Below are 20341 nucleotides of genomic sequence, written 5' to 3'. Positions count from 1 at the left end.
GGGCATAGAATGAATGCGGGATGGTGTTGGCTGAGAATTGAAGTTGTTGACAGCGTGAAGGAAGGCGTTTGTCATTGACAAAGGATAATATGCGCCATGGCTGGCAAACACAATGCGCTGAGCTGAATAAAGCCGTCGACTGGGAGGGTAAGATGGATGGTATGTTGCATGCAACACAATGCAATGTCATGCAACGCGCTAAGCAAACATGGTAATTGCGACACTGTGTAGGCGACAAATAGTCCAAATATTTGTGGAAGGCATACAAATGCACACACGCCAACACATATATAGGAAAATGCGCTTACAAGCAAGCGGTTAAGTTACTGAATACAAGCGCATAAATATATGAATGTATGTGTAGACTGTAATTTTGTATGCATATTGCTTTGTTGGTAAATATGTACATATGTGTTGCACGTGCTTTCGTGTAACTGTATGTGTCTGTGTATATGTGACCATGTGTGGGTGTGTGTGTTAAATGCCGCTTTTAGCCAAGCATGAGTGCCTGCATTTGGTTTTGTTTGGCTTGACATTTAGCTGGTGTGGGTGGCAGGACATGCCTCTGCCACATGTGGCATGCAGCATAACAAATTGCAAAAGCACACAAAAGCAAGGCTTATATGTAAATGTATAAATAAAAAACCAACGAGAGATAAATGAATATTTAAATAAGAAGCGCAATGATAACTTGAAGAAAAATTGCGGTTTCTTAGCAGATAAGTGGAGGTTTTGGAGGCAAGGCGTTGGACTATATAAACTGAACTGTACTGGCTTATGAAGAGAAACATGTAGTTTAATTAATTGTGAAAACCCTCTTCTGACGCCAAGTATAGTTGTTGTTGTGGCGACAAATATGTATGAAACCCAATATTTCTACATAATGCTGGTCCTGGACCGTATAAAAACTGAGGTTGGTTTCGGTTACACACGTTGAAACGATCTAAACATCGGTCACTGGTTTTGATCCGGTTCGTGAGATCATCCAACCACAGAGAGACATTACCAAGATTAGTAATTTTTGAGGAAGCAGTCGGTAAGTTGTAGAAAATTGGGCATGGGTTCATCTTTATGTAATCAAGTCCAAATACTCTAAGTATTTAACTTTGTATATCCATACGAAAACTCCTTGTCAAATCCGATCCAGTAGGATGTGTACAAAAGAGAGATTTTTCCTCGTTCATTTTGTGGAAGACTCCTATCAAGTTCGATCTAGTCGGATTTGCAAGAAAAATATATTCCTATTTTGGGCATCTTTTCAAGTTCACTCCAGAAGTTTTTAGAAGAAACAAAGATTTTTCTTTCAACATCCTGGTAATCACGATCCTCAAGTTTTTTAAGCACGTCCATAACGACCAGGATCCATAGAAAAGGAGAGAGAGCTAAACCTTGTAGGCACCTCCTTTTGTACCAGTCCATCTGTCTCTCCACAGTTTTTAGTAAGAAGGAGGAAAGGCTGAGGGGCCTAAAGTCCTTGGCCGTAATGTGGGAACTTCTACCAGCCTTCGGTATGAACGTTTCTCTGACTCGTCTCCAGGGCCACGGGATGTAACCCAATCTGATGCAGTTCGCATAGATAAATGCCGATCTGCTGCATGACACCTTAATGGCCTGTTGCAGCTGTGCATGTAAGATGCCATCCAGTCCCGGGGACTTGGAATGTGTGAATAAATTGATCGCCCAGGTCAAGTATCGTTCATCCAGAAGGTCTACAAAGGACGGGCAGTCATCTTACAGCACTCCGAGCGCGTATCTCTCCAGAGGATGTATGGTTCGGGAAGTGAGCATCAATGAGCATCTGAAGTGTATCATCACTGCTTAAGGCCCACTTTCCATTTGCATCCTTAAGATAACCTGAGGAAACGGTGTTTTTTTCCGAGAATACGACTGAACCTAGAGAACTCTCTTGACAGCCTTCTACTTTTTCCCCAGAAGCTTTTCCGTGAGGTCCTTTGTGCCTTTCTTAACTCGGACTTGTACATTGAAAGCTCCGTTTTACACAACGCCCAGTCATCAGTTGACCCAGTTCTAGGAGTCTTGTTGAATAAACGTCTGCGGGACACTCTGATTTCTGAGAGTTCGATAGTACATCAGAGAGGTTTCCCTCTGCCTTTCGGTATTAGCAGTGAACAGGAGCTAACCAGCGCAAGTTTGCACGCTGAGCTGAAGACTTCGACCCACCCATCCGTAACGACGTACTACTTGTATATATATTATATTGTATATCGATCTTGTTTATGTCGGTTACTACGGTGTCCCGCTAAGACTTTGGCCTGGAAGACACTGCAATATATCAGAAGTTTGAAGGGTCGCCTGAGATCATAATCCGTGGAACAGATCCCAGCGCCCACTCCATCAGTCAGTTTTGATCCATCCGTGTATATGTTAAGAGTTCTGTTGGTGGTCCGCGTGGCTCTACACAATCCACCCTTTTTTAGCCTAACTTGAAACCTTCTCTGCCAAATAAAGCGTGAAAGTATGTGATACAAAGAGGATCGAGTTGAAGACTGATATATTTTTCGAGTCAGGATGTAAGGACACCGATTATGAAACCATTTTTGAGTTGTCTATATCAATTAACCCAGAAGTCTGCAAAAGGTCTATTAATACCCTTTATAGAAAGTGCCTTTAACGAATTCCTTATCATTTAGAGAGTTACTCATTAACATAATGACCAATTGCGAGAGAGCTCACACAAAGGAATCCGCTAGGCTGCTACTGCCAATCCTAAACTCCCCTGAAAGTATCTTATCGCAAATCTACGTAATTGTAGACACTCATTTTGTGACTAGTACTAAAGTCAGACGTAAAGTCGGCAGGTAAACTCCATATGACACCGCCCGGCTTAAGCCGCTAATAAACGAATGTGTACTTACTTAGCAATAAAGATTAGCGCAAAGTTTCTACAACAACTACTGTTTGCTGTAAAGCAGTTTCAAAGCAAAGCGGCGGCGCATGCTCCACAAGCAATCGCACGTATTTTCACTGGAAAATGGATTTCTAACGGCTGTGCGCAGTTGCTGTTGTTGCCGTCGTCTGACGTTTAAGCGTCGAAAATAGCGCGTAACCGTAGACATGTCATGTAAATGTCATAATATATTTTTTATGACGTTCCCGATCATTAAAGCGACTTTTATTGTTTAACGCGCACGCACACAGTTGCATTGACTTGTATAGCTGTACGGCTGGATGTGCAACGGCGAGCGCAGCGGATTTGTAGCATCAAGCGGTTGCACGTTCCAAACAAGTTTGCTTGCCACAATCGCGTACACGCACGTTAATATGAGCCGCTGTAGTAGGTGCATGCAACGCTGTGGCAACATAAAAGCGCTAGTGCATAACTGACATATGTTGAATTAATTTTCAGACCTTTTTTACGAGCGTGTTTTTGTGCTTTAGCGGTACATGCAGATTTACAACTTGTACGTTTCAAGTGCGTTCGACTTTTTATAACCTTTCTTTTTCAGCTTGACCACGTTGGGCGTGGAGACTTTATTTTTCCCTGGTATTGTGCTCTTATATTTATGTTCTAGCAATTTTCAGTATTCTTAGGTCATAACGAAAGTTACGTCGAGCTGCCGCCGCCGCTTAGGCAGATGTCGAAGGTCAAGCGGCATATACGTTTTTCAGTTAAGATAAGAATAAAAAGACAATATTTTTAGATTATTCTTTTAGCCGTTTTGAACCATAACTACCCTCTGCGAATGGCAGGCACCTTGTTGAGACGCAAGGGCATGAGAGGCGCTGCATGCCACCACTCTTGCGGGTTGTCAAAAGCTATTGTAAGGAAAAGATGACTGAACCTAACACCAACAAATCGAAAATCAAATCCGGTTGGAGAAAAAACGACGTAGTTATACGTATATAGAAGGCACCCAAATGGCTATCCTGCCTCTCAATTACCCGGCGGAGACATTGGAGCCGGAAGAGCTTTCTTTGCTTCAGGATCTCCTCATGGGAAAGGTATTCAGAGGCTCTGGAAACGCAGCATCCTTCCACGGGGTCCACTTGAGAGGAGACATGGTGCAGGTAGACTACAAGGATGAGAGGTCCGCTATGTGGCTGAATGAGATCAATCCCAAGCTGGTAGCCTGAGAAGGCCTCAACTTCTCCTCAAAAACGGAAGACGAGATTCCGTCCATGCACAGTCATTTGAATTTGCTCTCGGGCTCATAAAAAACCAGCAGCAAGCACGAAGTCTCCGGATGGAGACTAAACCTTTGTATAGACGATGAGTCAAAAATAAGCTTCCGCCTGAACTACGAATCACCTTGGTGGTCATAAGGTCATATAAGCCTAAAATTGCCACTAAGAGCGGAGCGACGGAGAATATGGTGATGAATGAGGATGCCACTCACATCGACGCTAGCATGTCAAAGCAGGCTGCGACTGCTGAGACCCTGGAAGTCCCTGGCATGAGCACATGCATACAAGGAGAGAAGATTCCCTCTACACAGTAGCCTCTGGAGGGGCTAATGGACCCGATGGATGGCAGCGCGGAAGACGGCAATGATGAACCGATCATATAGTGGCCGTCAATGTGGAAGTTGTTAAGATAAACCTGCACTGTCATCGCGGGCAGGTTCACATCGGACAATCTGAGCATCCTTCTGATCCAAGAACCGTGGTTCTATCGTACAAAGGAAAGGTCAGGGGTCTCAAGACGGATGCTAGCAAATTAATCTGTGATCTCCCTAGTGAGAGACTTAGAACTTCTATAGTAGCCAGGAACAATATTGATTTCCGGAATTTATCAATGTGATAAAGCTTGGTGGGTCGCTGTGACAGGAATTTATCAATATGCTGAGGTTAGGTGGGTCATTGTGGCTTAAGATTGGGCACAATAGACCTAGAGCCGAATGGAGTCCTTTCTTCTGAGTACAGTATACTTAATAGTACATAAGTAAATTTCATAAAAGTACAGAATGGGTATGTATGGATTAAATTTGAAGTTTCTGTTCAAAAAGCTTAAAGACTTTCGCACTGAGATTACGACATGGACGGAAATCAATCTCAAGATTATTTCATGCCTTTTTAACCAAAGAGGTTGTTATTGAGTTGGAAGTACTTGGTATAGAGAAGAGCTGACGAGTTCTATTGAAAAAATATGGGAGGATACAGAAAGAAACAATATATATACGGACAGCCAGGCGGTATTCCCGGTCTTGTCCGCAACAGAGATTAATTCCAGTGTGAAAGGAAACGCAGGAAAGGTTTTTGTTCACTATCAGGTCAACTCCACTTGTTCACGATTTCATTATGATTACTACGAGACTTGCCTTGGTTTTAACTGAACGGAGGCTATTTTGATATTAACCCACCAGCCATATCTGCTGAGTCTCCGTATACTCAGGTGGCAAATTGCCACAGCCACCAGCCTAGGTTTCAAACCGAAATCCAGAACGTAAATTTCTATTCATAGTCTAAGTCAATGGTAAGGTCAGGTACAGCAGTTGGTAAGGCCGTGAAGACCGCAGGTCATTTAGATTACACCCAGGATGCACCAGATAGGAGGCGACGTGCACCACATCGATCTAAATTTTTTCACACTACCAATCCACAATCTGCGAACATATTTTTCAGATCGGACTACTATAACATAGAGCTTTAATACAAACTGATCGAAAAAAATCCAGTCCTTATATGGACTGTTTGTTCAATAATGCCGAAGTTAACGTTTTGTCCTGTTTTAATTTGTTTTTCTCTCGACTTTACTACCTTGTCTCTAATTTGTTAACTTTGCATTGCTATTTACGGAACTTGTCGTTTCTCGTCGCACAAATTTCGCCAACTGCAAAGTGGTATCAAATTCTAAAGATCGTAAAACTGCCATATTAGTACCGCGGGTGTCGATTCGTTTAAGCAGAAACTCATTTGTGTTGACGGTCATTGTTTTTTTTCCTATTTTTTAATACTTTGCGGTTTTTTGGAGACGTCGTGAAACTACCATATTTTTATGACTCGGCTGCAGTTGCAAGGAAGTTGAAGAGAGAGTTGAAGTGGGCCTTGGGTTAGACATATACTATAAAGCTCAGCTGCTATACATATGTATCAACATATATAGGTATGTACATGTATGTACATGCATATATACTACGAAGCTTGCCACAATTGTATAATGTGCACTTTAATTTGTACTCTACCGTTATTTGACACACCCATAACAGCTGTAAAACAATGCATTTACAACCAGTTTACAATGTTTTCAAGTATCGGTTACTACACAACCTAAAAATGGTTAGTTTGCGAGTAAAATTCGAAAAATTGTCATTGTATGAGCGCTTGTGGCAGGGATTTGAAGATTTATCGCTTAGCTGCCAAAATTTGAAGGTCGTCGCATTGGCGAAATTTCCCATTGGCATTAGAGAGCTATTGGAATTGTGTGAAATTTGAGCGGCTTACGGCAACAATAGTTTCAAATAACAAAAACTACAAAACGCAATGCTACTTGCGTCAGCAACAAAAGCAATTTGAAGTGTGTGCGGCAATAAAATCCAAATGTGATTTGGAGATTTGCTGTTTTCGAAATCACTAATCAATACAATCAACACTTAACACCTTGATGCACACAAGCTACCTAATGCCGACCGTGAATGGTTCTTCGCAAGTAACGAAGTAAATTTACGATTTTAAATTGCGCGCACACATACACATATGTATATACAAGTATATATGTGTGTGATAAATGCATTTGTGATTTACAATTGTTTGCACAATTCATTTGTTTCGCATTCGAGCACTTTGATTAGATACCCAAAACATGCAACCCCCTCAGAAAATGTATATATGTATGTATGTATGTATGTATAACTGACAAAAATATGCGCCAGCTGGCAATCACAGCGCAAAAAGTCGCATTCGCAATGGTCGCTTCAATTGAATGACTTAGCGTCAAAGCGTTGATAATGCCATGCGCTCGAGTGCTCAAGCGTTTGCCGTTAGAGAGCATCACGCAGTGGTCCAGCGCGGGCTGGCTGTGCTAATACAGTCATCAAGTGGCCGAGGGGTCAGCTCGGCCGTTGTGCAAATACGCACGGAAATCCGGGCAATTCGTATGTCATTGTTGTTTTTATTGTTTGGCCACTGTTGGTTGCATGCTGGATGTTGCATGCTGCACGTTGCACACTTCACTGCGCCGGCGCATGCATGCAAGGTAAATTAGCGCCGTTTCCTCTTCGTATAATAAACATATATTTGCTTTTTGGCTGTAGATATACATATGTACATATACATATATATCTATGAGTGTCTGTGCGTTTGTTTGCGGTCGTAATCTGCGCATGTGTGAATTTGTAGAGTTTGCGTATTTTAATCCAATGAATTTGGGTGACTTAAATGCACACATATTTACTAAATTGCACATACATATGTGTGTGTTAGTCACACATATAGTTTCACTTAGGTCTATTTTTATATGCTTTGGTCCCTCTCAAACATTTCTACATGTCCTTTCCCTGACAGACATTAGTGCTTTACTATTTTTATGTAATTCCAACTAATCGCTTTTCGCATGGTTGTGTGAGTTTTCATAATGTCTAACGAATTTCGGTTAATATCCCGTTACAAATATTTGCAGTGTGTGTTTGGAAAAAGTGCATTCCGTTTGCAATGTGTGCAGCTTGTGGTGCAAGCATTTCGAGTTTCTGGTAGGATATCGCCTTTATGGTTCGATAATGTGGTCTATTATTTGATTTGTTCCAATATTGACTGAAGTTGCTTGGTGGCCAGCTAGAACTAATTTATTTTAACTAAGTAATAGTACGTTTTTTCATTGGTTGAGCACCACATACCAATCGTTGAATAAAATTAAATGTTTATTTAAAAAAAAAATATTTCATAATAATGTTTACCGATATTTTAAAGTTCATATATTTATTATATAAATAACGTACACTTGTTGAGAATTACAGTCTACTTGTTTGATCAACGAAATTTAAATCTGAAATATATTTTGATCAAAATACTAAAATGTACCCGCACCGTATGACTATTATTAAGAAATGATCCATTCGTGACTTTCAAGAACTTAAAAAGTTCAAAAAAAAAAGTTGCCTTTAACAAGCTACTGAACGAAAGAAGTATGTCAGGTCATACCCGGCTATACCTTTGGGACCGGACACCCATATGAAGTGCACTTGGTTACGTTCCGCTAGGCTTATCAGCCGTTCTCTACAGTCCTTCACCAGTAGTGATTTGATCTCATGGGAGGTGGTTGTTTTAAGTGTCGCTTGACTATTGCGATAGTTGCGTAGGAGGTTCATCTCTAAGCATCGACTTTTGGCTAAGACTTCTGCCTGAAAAATGCTCCGAAAACCTCCCATAAGCTTCTCATAAGTATGGAAAATTTGGTGCGTGGTAATGCGAATCATGCACCGATTAAGTCCTACGTTTTAAGTTCGTCAGAGTACCACTTAATTGTGCTATCCCTAAGCAGTAGCTCGAGAGTGGAATCATTCAACCCTGTTGCCAAGGATAATCTTGAACTTCTTGGTGAAGTTAACTCCTTTGATAATGCCGTTCCTTGGAAGAAAGACCAATGGTATTGTATCACTTAACTCTTTCATCCGCTGGAACGAAATTACCTTATCTGTCATATGTAGCAGAAAACCTTCCTCTAACCGTCTTTTATATCATCGGTCGTATCAAAACGACGTCCCCCATTAACTGGTCAACGAGGTCGCACGAAGCCAAAAAGGCGGTTGCGGAACGTTGTAAGACGAGTTTTTGGCAAATAGGTCGAGAAAAACCAAAGCTGTATGATATGGTGCATTATCGTTACGAAAGAACCAATCGAGGTTTGACACTTTTCGAATGCAAAACATTCTTCGTTGGTTACTAACAAAAATTTTTCAGAAAAAGACGCTTGGCAAAGGTTATAGACAGTCCAACTAGCTTATAAAATGAATTATCTTCCTTCCTGATGCCCGGAAGTTTTAACTGATAATTTCACCTTACTTTTTGATCGCAGTGGTATTAATTCGTAAATACTTTCACTAAAGAAAAAAGGAGCTAAGGTATAAAAATTGTGTACGTTAGTTAACAATAACTCTTAGGAATGGACCTTTATGGTTAAATAACATATCCCGAAAAGGAGCTCGGAGCATATCTTAATGTCGAACTTAGTTTCTATCAAAACTTCTCAGATGGTGCTGTTAGCGAGCAAAATTATCTCAAAGGAAACTAAGAAACTTATTGCTAATTTAGGCTGGGTAAACTGAAAGACTTGTCGTAAATTAGTTTCCCAAAAACCGGCAATTTATTTTCCATGCAATATTAGCCACAAAGAAGCATTGATTATAGAGATCGTCTTCAGCAAAAAAAAAAACAAATATGAACAATTTTGAGCAAACAAAATCTATAAAAAACAATTAGATCTTCCAATGAACTGTCTTGGGCTCCGTTTCACTTGTTCATATTTAATAAGAGTGCTATTAGGCTATATGTATTGTTCATGGTCTAGAAAAAAGTATTTGAAGTAATATATAGTCAAAATTCACATTTATAACCAACCTTGGTGAAAATGGTCAAACTGATGTCAAAAAAGTTTCCAGCGCGCACACGTACCGGACGCTGCAACATTTCCATATAAATGACCAAATATTTACGCATCATCGGCGAGCAACGGAACCACTCCGCATTGTAGGTGGCATTATTTAAACCACTAGAATATTCGATGATGTTGTTGCCGCAATAGCAGGGTATGAAAATTTGCAAAACCATAATTAAATTTGCCTGAACGAGCGTGAGAAATTGCGAGGGATTTTCCAGAATCGGCACCTGTCGTTTATTGACAAAAAATGTAGACTTGTTTTTATAAAGATAAGATATTTACCTTCTGTAGACGATAAGCGCTGAAGCAGAGCACAAAAGACGAACTAATAATTTGTATGAGAAAGGGAAACGAGATATAGGTCTGGCACTGTTGAGAGAGTCTGTAAGGTTACATGTTTAGACAAAATTTCTCATAACTCTCCACACTTCACTTAAAACTTACAACTTCGTGCGCGCATGCAACCGCACTATGTCGACAAAGTCTCGATGAAAGCTAACCTCGCTAAATCCATGGGTTGAACTACATACTTTTAAAGCACCCATACGTTCCAAGCGTCCGGAAATCACTTTGAAACACAGCGACAATTGCAACAACATATAACACTGTATCATATCGAAGGCACAATTCGACAGACATGTGATTGGCATTGCCAGCAACTCGTAGCAGTACGCGTACCAATAACCGCGCGGCGTGCGCCAATCGAAGGGTGGCGCATATGGAAATGGCAACTCATAATCCTCACTGTAGAGTACACCAACAAAGGCTGTGGCCAAAGTGCTCAAACTCATCGTGAAGTACAGGAAAGCTACGCGGCTGTAATATTTTTGCGTACGTTGCCAACTTTGCTGCTCTTCGCCGTCCTGCAGCTGGTACAGCTGATCGTGTGTAAAAGCCGTAAAGAAGTCGACCAGTAATCTGGAGTAAGACCAAACGTTCACCAGTTTCGCCACCAAACCCAACTCGGTGAGCGTCATATACATGGTGTTGGTGAATTTTTCCAAATCCGATGCCTGCACCACGTCCATGCACATCATTATGGTGTATGGTATAGTAAAGACGGAATGCAACAGGCCGGAGTAAAGTAAGTAGGGGACTCTCATAGCACCCCCGTAATGCCAAAGGCCCAGCAGTTTTAGTATTTTTATGACGCGCCGTCCGCCGGATAAGTTATCGTGCTGACGAAGCTCCATTGCGAAGTAGTACTTTGGACTAACTGACAAGCTTAAGCCAACTTGAAGTTACTTATATATCTTCCTCCTACTCTGCATAATTGAAGACCTTTCCTTTAGCATAAATATAGATGTACCGTTATGGCTTTTCATAATTGCTTTTAGTGAGCAAACCAACAATTACAACCAAAAATTAAAAGTAAACTTCGATAAAAGTTTTTTAATTACAGTTAGCTGGCCATAATTTGGTTAGTTTTTGGGCGTACATTCAATGCTTGGTCATTTCGTAATCAATTACAAACTTTTTCAAAGAAATACAGTATTGTTAGTCACGAAATTAAACTTGTAGGAGTAATTGTTAAGCCGAAAATTGGTCGCATTGGAAAAAATTTGAACGAGAAGTATTTTTATGCGACTCGTGGTTAGGTGGGCTAAAAAAAACTCCTAAACTGTGAACTTTGCTAAAAATTGAGGTTAAGTAAGTTGCTTTTCATAGTAATGGAAACAAAAGATATATTCAACAGCAAAAAGGATATCCAGTTGAATTCTCTATAAGAGTGTAGTATGTTAATACAGTCTTAAAATCGTATGAGCATTTGCTATTTTATCTCAAGTTGGTTAATGGAGTCCATTAGATTACATACAGTATTGTTTGTTCGTTTCGCCACTTTCTAAAGTTTTATGATACGAAAGTAGTTAGGTATGTAGACAGGAAGGTAGGTAGAATGGCTGTCTAACGGCGCACCGAGGACTTTAAGGGGCTCACTGTGATACCATTGGGCCCAAAGTCACCTCACTCTTTTGCCTTCTCATTCAGCAATCCCATGTTTCTGATGAAATTCATAAGTACGGAAAGTTTTATCAGTACAATTACCGAGACGTCATCAAGAAATCATCTACCGATAATTGCGATTTTTTCCCATATATTTTAGAGTCTTATATTCGCATATAAGATCTCTTCTACCTCCTGAAAACTCCTACAGTAGCCATTATACAGCGCTCCTAATCCACTTTCATGTATAGTATGTATATTAGCCAGAAACTTATTAGCACTCCTACTAAAGTTTTTATATTTTTAATTTTAATAGGAAGCATATTCGGTCCATATTGTAAACAAGACACATTTACTTGCTTGTTGAACACGTCATGGAATGATTAAACCGAGACTTTGCTATGATTATAGCATATTGTCGCTTAAATGTCTGCCAGTAGCCAGGGTCATATACAATTATTATGATAACTGTGATCTTCGCTTGGAATACATTATAGCGGTCTGGTAGATGGAAGGCAGTATCTTGATTTACAGAGAGCGCGCCACCTTCCATCTTCGCCTGTTTCCCGCTCTTCTTAGAAAGGTAAGGAAATATTGGGAACCCAATAATGTAAAATTAAGTTTAGTGCCTAGCTGGACGTTGTTCTGAGGGCTCCACTGATGCAAATATTAGATTATTTGCATACGTATGTACATCAGCCTTCCAGCTATTGTGTTGAGCCAATTAGCTACACTAGACGTAAGTCCCTATTCCATGAAAACTTCCTGTATTAAAAATTAGTCCTAAGTAGTTCAAAATAATTGCATTTGTAGTGGCTGAGAAGCTCCTGGCAAGTCGAAGCTCACAGGGACCTATAAAGCCAACTCATGATGAGCTCTTCGAACGAACTGACTAAATGCTAATACCTCCAAAATGTTTGGAAATCCATCTCAATATTTCATTGTAGTTTTGCTAATGAAATGAAAAATTGTAAGACTTCAGGGCAGAATAGGTATGTTGCTGCTAGGTTAGTATTATGTTAGATACATTATGGCTGAGCTTTTGAATTTCCAATGGAATGCTGTTTAGTGCGATTGGATGGTTTAGGTCTTCGCAAACAGTCCTGAGGAGGATTGAAAGCCAACTTCTGGCTGCTATGGCCAAGAGCTCCAACGGAATGTGTATATTCAATTTTTGTATTTTGTATATCCAATCGAAGATACCTAAGGACAGCAGTCATAACACCAACAAAGGAAAAATGGAATGCATGACATCAAGGAAGACAAGTGAAACTGCAGCTGAAACAAAGACATAAGTTTGAGACAATAGTTTGACTGTTTGTGAATTGAAGCCCAAAGAAATAGAAACCACATTAAGCACGACTGCAGAGAATAAAGTCCAATGTACAGCTGTAAGAACCCTAAAAAAGTGATGACATAGCGAATCTAAGAGATGATTAGCTAAAATACTATGTTCTTAGCTGAGTTAGGTTCATAACACGGAGAAGGCTTAGTCAGACCTAAGAAGTAAGATAAAACAGAATATATTATTAAGAAGTAAGTGTAACTTAAATGACTAACATCAAGCAAGATGATAATCCAGCTGAATCAGAGGCTTATTTTTAAGACAAAATCTTAATTTTTTATGAGTCGAAGTCACCATCTAAGCGTCGAGGTTTAAAAGAAAGTTCATTGTTTAAATGTGAGAGCACTTGAAATCAGACCAAATAGGAAATGTAAGAGAGGATTTAAAGGCTATCTTCTAAGGTGAAAGAGGTTCTCAAAAAGGGAAGGTTTAGGCTATAATATCCAGACCATTTTTTACACTATTTAGAGAAGAGTTTATATAGAGTTTTTCTTATTCTTAACTCAAGAAACGGGAATCTTTTGAATCAGATGGTAAATAAAAGTAATTAAATGATAGAATCTGACAAGAATACTAAGAAAAATTAGTCCTTGTCTTTTTTAAAGTAAGCTTCTATACAAACTATGACATAACCTAGAATTTTTTTCTCACAGAACTTCCAAAATACACACAGAGATAATCTTCCAATCATTCGTTTCGAGGTTTTGTTACAAAAATAAGCAATTTCGCACAGGAACACGGCACTTAAGCGCAAAGGAAACCATATAATTACCGAACGCAAGGCGACCCAAGGTGGCAGACGTCGAGAAGCGCTTTACGATTGAGCGATTATGAGAATAATCTTTGTTTGGACTAGAAAAATAATAAATCAAAATACACCCTCACAATCAGGGCGCACCGAAAAGGATGAAAAGAAGAAGAATGGCACAACAATAGAGAAATGAAAACTGTCACCCTTGGAGAACAAAAAAAGAAAGGGAATAATAAAAATTATATGGCAACATTTTTAACAAACACGCACACATACAAATACACAAACATATATGAACTGATTGCGTATCTGGCGCGTAATTACAATGAAGGCAGCTGCGTTGCAACATTCGGCAATGCGAAGGTCGTGTGTTGCGCAGCGTGCTGAAGCCGATCGCGGGCGTTGATTAGTTACAACAAAAGTAACAAAAACAAATAGTTGCGATGTCACAAAGAGGAACAAAAAAAGAGTCCATACAAAAAGGTGGTGGGGGAAAATAGAACGATTTGCAGAATGATAACAACAATAACAACAACAAAGGAGAGCACACAATAAAAATTATGGCAGCAGCGACACAACTAAAAAAACAGACGCGCTTCTGGTTGCATAGTGCAACTCAAACTCACGCACAGACGTTACCGACAGCAGTACCGTTATACAGCCAGTAAGCCAAAGCGACCAACCGCACAGTCAATGCCACACGGCGGTGATGCCACAGACGCCCACACCCTGTATTTGTTTATATATGTATGTATATTGGCGTTGTTGCCACAGCAATCATTAGTTCTTGCAACATTGTCGACGAGCTACCATTTGCAAGCGCAAAAAAATTACAACAAACACTGCAAAATGAGAACATGAGCCATAAAATCACACACACACACACACAGTGAAAATAAATGCTTGCCATATACATAATTGCGCTTGCATGCCGCCTGTGGCACGTGACGCACGTTGAAAAATGATGCTGCCGCCTCTGCTGCACAGCCCGCGCAATGCAACAACAAAGGGTTTGCAGTCGTCAAAATAGAGCATGGCAAACTTAAAACCAAAGAGGCTGCACGCTTCCTCAAACTCGCCACACACACAGCCACCCACACAAACGTCGATTCTCATGTGAATTCGAGCGAATGCACGAAAAATCGCAAATTAATCTGATGATTTTATCACTTTTGTAAATAGCGCGGTGGAGAGGGTAGCGCGCCGTGTGACCTCGACGGGGTGGCCGTGTAAAACAAGCAAATATATGTTTTCATCTGTGCTACAAAACTGCCGTTGCGCTCATATTACAGAATGTTGCACGAATCCGCTGCGGCGCTTCGAACGCTTTGATTGGCGTTCGGCGCTCTCAACAAGCATTCTAATGATTTCAACGATTGCATAGCTCTTCGAACGTGCATACAAACGCTTGTTGTTGTTGTTGTTGTTTGTTGCAACTATGCGCGTGCAAAGTGTCATTTGACAATTTACTCTGAGATTAGTTAATCAATTTTTAGAAATTCAAGTGAGGCACAGCCAATGACAAGGGATTAGGTTCGCAATTCGGTATTGAAAATGCTTTGTAAGCCGATATTTGGATTGACAGTTTAGCAATCAATCGAAAAATGAAAAAAAGTAGAAAAAAATTTAAAAAGAATGTTCGATTTATAAAAATTGATTAGAATTATAACCGAACTACATACAGGCAGGCAGTTACCATCTTCATTTTATCAATATTTTTACCATCATGTTCAAAGGACTTAACTAGTTGTCCATCAGTTTCTCCGACTTCCCCTCTTCATTCTCTACATATGCTATACTCTCTATGAAGCTTATGAAGCTATGAAAACTCCCGTACCCCCGTATACCAGCCTTTAATCTTTGCGTAAAATGAATTCCCGAAGTCTCCCTTTTTAATACATTTGAAAGTTGTTTTGACTTAGAATGTTCCAAAGAGATCTTAGTTAGTTTGGTAAATTCTAAAGAGATCCCAGTTAGTTTTATAGCAGAGAACTATCAATAGATGATCAGTACAGCTAAACATTTTTTCACAAGGCTTGCTTTTAAAGGCATACTCCCAAACTTAGGGTCAATTTTTCCAGGGGTAGACAGTCAACATCTAAACTGTACGCAGTCTGGTTCCATTAAATTAAGCTTTTATTCACCTCGGCTCTTCCCACGCAAGCTTTCTGAATATATAATTCTGAAGTGAACCATTACCCGCATTCCGAAAATAATATTTGGTAGAACAGCCGTGAAACGAGACGCATTTGCAGACAGAAAAAGAAAGAGGCCGAAATGCGTGAGTATGAAGAGCTTCATAAGCTGGCCGACAGGGGCTATGCTCGAAATTTCTACGAAAAAAATGCGGCGGCTAACCCTTGCAGAACCTCCAGAGGTGATCTAGTGGCTGATGCCAAGAGCATACTAAAATTTTGGAAGGAACACTTCTCCAGGCTGCTGAATGGCTGTGAAAGCATTACACCAGGAGATGGTGAACCCGATTCTCCACTCGATTACGCCGGAGCAGACGTTCTATTGCTCGACCATGAACAAGTTCGAATAGCAATCACTAGTTTGAAGTGCAACAAAACGGCGGGGCCGATGGATTGTCGGCCAAGCTAGTCAACTACAGCAGCGAAGAAGGATAAGGAGCATACATCAGCTTCTTTGCAAAATATGGTCGGATGAAACCATGTTCGACGAGTGAAATTAAAGTAAGCTCTGCCCAATCCACAAAAAGGGAGACCCCACAATCTGCGCCAACTACCGTGGGATAAGCCCCCTCAACAACGCATATAAGGTTCAATCGAGCGCATTGTGTGGAAGATTAAAGCCCACCGTCAACAAATTGATTCGACCTTATCAGTGTGAGCTTAGGCCTGGAAAATCAACAACTGATCAGATATTCACCATATATCAAATCTTGGAAAAGACCCGTGAAAAGAGAATCGACACTCACCATTACTCGTCGATTTCAAAGCTGCTTTTGACAGCATAAAAAAAAGCATTTGGTATCCCCGCAAAACTAATACGGCTATGTAAACTGACGTAGAGCAATACCAAAAACTCCGTCAGAATCGGGAAGGACTTCTCCAAGCCGTTTGATATCAAACGAGGTTTCAGACAAGGCGACTCCCAATCGTGTGACTTCTACAATCTGCTGCTGGAGAAAATAATACGAGCTGCAGAACTTACTCGAGCAGGTTCAAACTTCTATAAGAGTGTGGGATTGGTTATGCCCTGAAACATAAATTCATAGATTCTTGGTAATTTTATGGCGCCAAAATACACACCATGTCCAACCCAAAACTTCTCTGAACATTTTTTTCCGTAGCCGGTGAAAGCTGACCGGAACTACTTATTGGTTTTTATATCTGAAAGGGCTTCAGTATTCGAAACCTGTGAATCGTCCCTTGTATACAGCTCGTTACTCGCAGATTGCACTGAAATCGTGACCGAATAGTTCTTGGCCAGATATAAATCCAACTGCCTTGGGAAGGAATGGATTCCAGATGGACTCTCTTGAAAGAGGTAGTGCAGAGCCGCTTGAAATTTACAGAATAAACGGATTTATAAAAAAAGAAACCCTCTTGAAGCTACTTTTGCTGGGATATATATATTCAAACCGAAATTCGTAGTATAGGACATGTCCCGTATTTTCAAAAAAGTCTTACTTTTATTAATACTGGAGAGTCACTTTACATTAGAACTGATTTGATACATTGAGACAATTCTTAAGAGCAGAAAATTCCCAACCATTTCAAGAATGCAATCACCTGGCAGCAAAACCAAACCAAAAACGTCTTCACAATCTTTTCCAAGCACCCCAGTTGTACTCGTTTATGAATTTATTATGTCCTTTAAAATGTTACAAAAAAATTAGTTATGCAAACAATGTCACATCTGCCATCTAAACTTCCACTTTAATCTTCTTCCCTTCGCCCGTGCATTTAATACCGCGTTCCACTTCAGGACTTTACACTTCATCGTCACAGGCGAATGCAGCAAATACGAAAAGAGGATTATAGCGAAATGTGCTCGTGGAAATCGCATGAACTCCGCTACCGTCGGAGTGTGTGTGTGTAGTAGGTTCACTCTCTCCAACGCCGCGTCGAGTTGCACTTGTAGCTGTTGAAAATCTAAGCGCGTCTAAGTGCTGCTAAGCTCTCAACTTCACTGAAAACTACCAGTCACAAATACTATCACGCGTATTTCAGCGCGACGAGTACATTCATCGTCTTCAACGCGCCTCAGCTTTCTAATAAATCGTCATCTATCTCATCATTTTCGTGTTAGCGCTACTTGCAACTTACTGCTTGCAACATTAATGCCAGGCAATGCACATTCGGAGCTAAGTGTATCCGAAGCTTACGCAGACAATGGCAGCGCTTCGATGGGCCGCTTTGAGGGATTGCTTTGCTGCATTAGCGTTGCTTTTACAGTTAGCGCAGGGCCGTATTTGCAGAATGGCGGTGTCTTCAGAACATTTTATGAATTCAGAGTTTGTAGTTCAGAATGGATTGTAGTCTGATTAAAACTTAAAGACATTCGGTGGAAATCGAAGACTGTTCCAAAAAACAAAGCTTTAAAAACTGGTTTAGAGTTCATAGAGCTTTGTTTTAATTCGATTAGCATTCTCCGAAATTACTTTTACAACAACTCCTTTTCCTATATATGAAAGAAGCACCAAAATTCATTGAAGCTCAGTTGACTTAAGAGTCTGGAGACTTTATGAAATTGTGGGGCCCCATGGTCTCTCATACGAGGCAGTTTTCTTCTGGTAGTGGTACTGTTCTTTATGTGGTGAGTCCCAAACCCAGTGCGGAACCCTCAGGAGGTTTAGTTCACCTTCTCACTTTAGTTCCCCTTCAAACGCCTCGCCTTTTTTGGCTGCTCAGAGGATCTGATTTATCTTCCTAACCGCCGGGGAAAGCAGAGGAAGGGGAAGAGCTCCACTCTGTTGAGAAACGCGCGGTTGTTGACTCGGTTTGCGTGTTGGGCTGAGGAATCTCCGATATCTGCATTGAAGTATCGTATGCTTTGATCACTTCACGGATTTACACAGTGTGACTTAGTTACATCTGCTGGGTCAGGCATTTCCACGGCCATTAGGATCGAAGTTCACAACTATCTTCTGCATGGGCTTGGTTATAACTTTAAGAAGAAGTTAGAGAAGTACCGATGAGTAAACTATTCCACCCAACCCCTTACTACTAAATCAATGGGTGTTTCCAAATCCCTAAGGTCGAAGATGCCTGAGTACTGAGGAACCGATCTACAGTGAAAAAATATCTTGTATCTTTACTGAGTTTGTACCGTATAAACACTGAGGATTCGAATTTATGATCTTCTCTTCGAACTTCTGACGCCGCATCAACCAGGACTTCTAATTCTTGAGATACGAAGTCCTTTTATTCGGACAAACTCGTGTAGTATCGAAGCAGCTGAGGTGGACTATAAAGCTTTGATGAAAACTTCGTCGTTTTACAAAAAGGCAAAATGAAAAGCTGAAACAAATCTCCTAATTTGTGAAGAGAATTTACAGATCTTCCAAGTTTGTCTCGGTAACTTGAAAAAGTTCAAATTTTTCAGGGTTCGAGTCCGACTTATCAATTCAGTTTCAGTTCCTTAGTGCATTTGCAGTGGAGTGACATTGAATTTCGTTCCACATGCCTACAAACTCACTGAATACGCCACCGTTACCCGGATAATTTCACTACCTGTTTAAGCATGGCTGTCGACGCCGCCACTTGCTACGTGCCACACTTTGCGCCAAATGGCATTCGTAACCCCCAAAATAGACTCTGCAAATACTCAGTGGAAAACGTAGAAGTTATAGGTCAACACTGCGACAAGCTAACTTCGCCAGCCAAACGAGCTCTTGGTGCCGCTTGTGAGAGCATACACGATGGGGGTGTTGTTGGTGTTGGCGGCGGCCTCTTTAAAATGCCATCCATAACGTGGGATTTAAATGAGCTGCCATTTGGCCATTGATGGCACTAATTGGAAAATCCATTGATGTATATCAATCACGCGCTTGTTATGAGCCCGCCATCAATCTGAATGCCAAGCGCAATTCAGCTCGAGTTTAACTCGCTTCCACCTTGCATACTTGCCACATGGTTTGCTTGATACGAAACATCAAAGGAAGTGCAACGCTGGAGCTGGTCATAATTTTGACTTTATTCAGCTGTGGTTGTTGTTGCTGGCCATGCGCTGTTCTCTTGTGGGAAGTTTGTTTCTGCTGCCTTCGTTGGTAAAGCGCTTAAATGCTTGCTGCATAACTCAATAGACGCATTCGCTCTTTCCCTTCTATTCTAATGCTCGCACTTAATTCGATTTGTAATTGTGCGGTTTGCTATTGATTTATGTCATAAATGGCAGCGCTATTGAACCCCCTTCGCTTTCGCAAACACACACAAACACACAAGTAATCACAAAGTGCAGCATACTTTTGTGCGCCCAGTTTGCTCATGCAGCAGCTTCGATAGCTTTGCTGCAGCACTAATGCTGCCACTTAATCATCATCGATCAAAGTGTGATTTCTATGCATTGATCTCCGCTTTTGTTTTGCTCTGGTGTATGTTTATGTGGTTGTGTTTTCAATTTATTTGATGCTTCGAAATTTCACGCTCTCATTTGCTGCATTTTTTCTCCACTGTCCAGCTGTCTATTTTGGCTCATTTGATTATTTAGCATTCTCCAAAAAAATTTTAATTGATTTTCTGATATGCTTTATGCTTTGTATGATCAACCTTATGTCTAAGAG

The 20341-nt window shown here is 40.6% G+C and overlaps 1 protein-coding gene and 1 long non-coding RNA gene across 2 annotated transcripts in view; both read right to left on the bottom strand.

The window, feature by feature from the left end:
* Positions 1-20341, bottom strand: part of LOC125779274 (uncharacterized) — a 111035-nt gene that overhangs the window by 67428 nt on the left and 23266 nt on the right. The window lies entirely within an intron of this gene.
* On the bottom strand, positions 9403-10743 carry LOC105225117 (odorant receptor 94a-like). The gene is made up of 4 exons (XM_011203454.2): positions 9995-10743; positions 9833-9932; positions 9511-9777; positions 9403-9456 (listed from the first exon to the last, which is right to left on the bottom strand). The coding sequence occupies exons 1-4, from the start codon at positions 10741-10743 to the stop codon at positions 9403-9405; spliced, it is 1170 nt and encodes a 389-aa protein (XP_011201756.2).

Source organism: Bactrocera dorsalis, chromosome 1 (genome assembly GCF_023373825.1).
Source record: "Bactrocera dorsalis isolate Fly_Bdor chromosome 1, ASM2337382v1, whole genome shotgun sequence".
In the NCBI taxonomy this organism is placed as follows: Eukaryota; Metazoa; Arthropoda; class Insecta; order Diptera; family Tephritidae; genus Bactrocera; species Bactrocera dorsalis.
Note: the sequence above shows the minus strand (reverse complement) of the source record. Positions and strands in the feature narration are given on the sequence as shown.